This window comes from Emiliania huxleyi (genome assembly GCF_000372725.1).
Source record: "Emiliania huxleyi CCMP1516 unplaced genomic scaffold EMIHUscaffold_327, whole genome shotgun sequence".
NCBI lineage: Eukaryota > Haptophyta > Isochrysidales > Noelaerhabdaceae > Emiliania > Emiliania huxleyi.
Window position 1 is genome coordinate 121,109 of NW_005199544.1, and position 2,244 is coordinate 123,352.

At 64.4% G+C, this 2,244-nt stretch overlaps 2 protein-coding genes across 2 annotated transcripts; both read left to right on the top strand.

The window, feature by feature from the left end:
* Positions 1-341: 341 nt before the first annotated feature.
* EMIHUDRAFT_241255 (hypothetical protein) lies at positions 342-725 on the top strand (the record flags this gene model as incomplete). The annotated part of the gene is made up of 1 exon (XM_005773787.1): positions 342-725. The coding sequence occupies one exon, from the start codon at positions 342-344 to the stop codon at positions 723-725; it is 384 nt and encodes a 127-aa protein (XP_005773844.1).
* Positions 726-1,555: 830 nt separating this feature from the next.
* On the top strand, positions 1,556-2,039 carry EMIHUDRAFT_315862 (hypothetical protein; the record flags this gene model as incomplete). Its single annotated transcript, XM_005773788.1, has 2 exons — positions 1,556-1,835; positions 1,906-2,039. The coding sequence occupies 2 exons, from the start codon at positions 1,556-1,558 to the stop codon at positions 2,037-2,039; spliced, it is 414 nt and encodes a 137-aa protein (XP_005773845.1).
* Between the last annotated feature and the right edge of the window lie 205 nt (positions 2,040-2,244).

Genomic DNA, 2,244 nt, shown 5'->3' on the forward strand with positions numbered 1-2,244 from the left:
ATGCGCGAGAAGAATTTGTGAAGTGTCCCATGCTCGCTCTCTGGCGAGAGGGCCATCAGGCGCTTGAGCGCATCCTCCTTGTACTTAGTCACCATGTGGGCCGGGAGGTCTCGGGCTTGGCGGCGCGTCAGCGGCGGCACGACCGGCTCGTCGAGGGGGTTCTTCGTGGCGGCGACCTTGCGCTTGTGCGCGCGGACGTACACCTTGCGGACGCGTGGCTGAGGGCACTCTCCCGAGGGCGGCATGGCGACTTGCTGTGGATGTAGTCGATGTGTGCAGTGTGCAGGATTTGCACCCTTTTTGCATTCATCCTGACACGTGACACTACGCGAGCAGCACCCATGGAGGCGCTGGTCAACACTGTGCTGCTGGCTGCACACCCGAGCCTTCGCGAGCGCTGCAACGCCGCAAAGGTCGTGTCGGTCCTCGAGGAGCTCGGGGCGTACGACTCGTCCGCACTGCGGTCACTCCTCTCGTCGTTCACCGACACCGTCGCACACAAGCTGAAGGAGGAGGAAGCAGCACCGCCAGCTCTGGTCGCCGCGCTGGCGACGCATGTCGACTCGGGCAGCCTATCAGAGCCTCAGAACATCGGCGGCGCGATGGACGCGACAGCTGCAACCTCCTCCTCGAGCAGCGCCGCCGCTGCTGTCACCCCGAGGACGGTGAAGGCGAAGGCCGGCGGCGGCAATGTGCATGCACATGTTTCGACTAAGGTAAGGTAAGGTAAGGTAAACTTCTCCACACACACGAGGTGGTGGGGCAAGGGGGGGCAACCCTCGCGTCTCCACTATACGACTTGTTAGTTGTTTCTCGGTCGGGCGGTATTACAAAAAACGGTCCTCACCACGTTTCACTTGCAGTTCTAGCTGTGGCACCCTCCTCATCGCTCTCTGACCCCCACCTCTCGCACACCGTCACCGACTGCGCCCCCCTGCATGCTGTGTTTACTTTTCTCGAGGTCCCCCCCCCCCCCCCCTGCCCCTCCCCCTTGGCCCCGCAAGACCAGGTGTGTCGTGGGCTGTAGGCATGCCCGCGCCCCCGCACTGTCTCGCTGGGCGGTGGCGACCAAACTCACCACTCGCGTGCAGCTAATTCGACGTCCCTCGTGTCTCCGGCCTCCTCCAGTTTGTGCGGTCGCGCGCTGGCTCGCAACAACGCAGGCTCGCACCCAGTATAACGGATCTCGAGCTCTTAGAGCTCGGGAGACTGCCATCCCTGGCGATGGCCGCGCGACAGGCCCCTGTGAGCACTTGAGCACCGGATAGGGTCGATTCCGCATGGTACGGGACCCCTCGACATCCTCGCATTTGCTCAGGTCGAGCTTCTTCAAGTTCTTAGGTTTGTTTTAATAAAAAAGAAAAACTTGCTCGGCATCCCACTTGCATCCCCGCCCCCCATACCCCCGTCAGACCGATCCATGCACATGCGTGAGCGGACGCGGAGGCAGAAGGCGCTCGCCGCGGCCCACAGGGCCAGCCGTGCCAAAAGAGCGCCCTCCCCCACCACTGTGCCTCCGGCGCGGGATCGGCGCCTTCAGCGGCGCTTTGTGAGAATGCTCGTCAGGACTGCTGTGGCGGCAGAGCTGTGCGACGTCCCGACCGCCCTCCTGCTGGCCGCTCACGCGAGGGACGCCTCCTCGGCGCTGATCCTGCTGACCGGCATAGCGGAGTGGTTCGGCCGCCGCCGCCGCGGGCGAGGGACGGACTTTGAGCTAGCGCTGGACGCCGCCGAGCGGCTTGGCATCTTCGCGCGCCGGCAGACCTGGGACCGGTTTCGGCTGGACTGTCCGCTCGGGCGCGGCGGCCGCAAGCACCCTTCCGTGCGATGGGGACGTGGCAAACTCGCGACTGCCGGCCGAGCGGCTCGCACCAGGACACGTCCATGATAGAGATGTGTCCATAGGAATCTTCCCCGACTGCCGGCCGAGCGGCTCGCACCACCGCTCGTCGGGCACGCCCGTCACGCCGCTGATGCTGTGGCAAGCGGCGGAGGTTGCGATGCTCGTGGTGCAGCAGGAGGCGCACGCCTTCCGTTAGTCACGGGTTCCTACTATTTATGGATCCGACGGCCGCGCGACTGGGGTGCCACCTCCCAGCCGCTTGCTCGGAGGAGAGCAGACCCTGCATGCTTCTGAAAGCCCTCGAGGAGAGCTACAAGAACCATGTACGGCTTGCTCTCCTCCAAGCAAGCGGCTGGGGACGGCAAGGCCAGACGTGCAGCCATAGGCAACCTCTGCTCAGA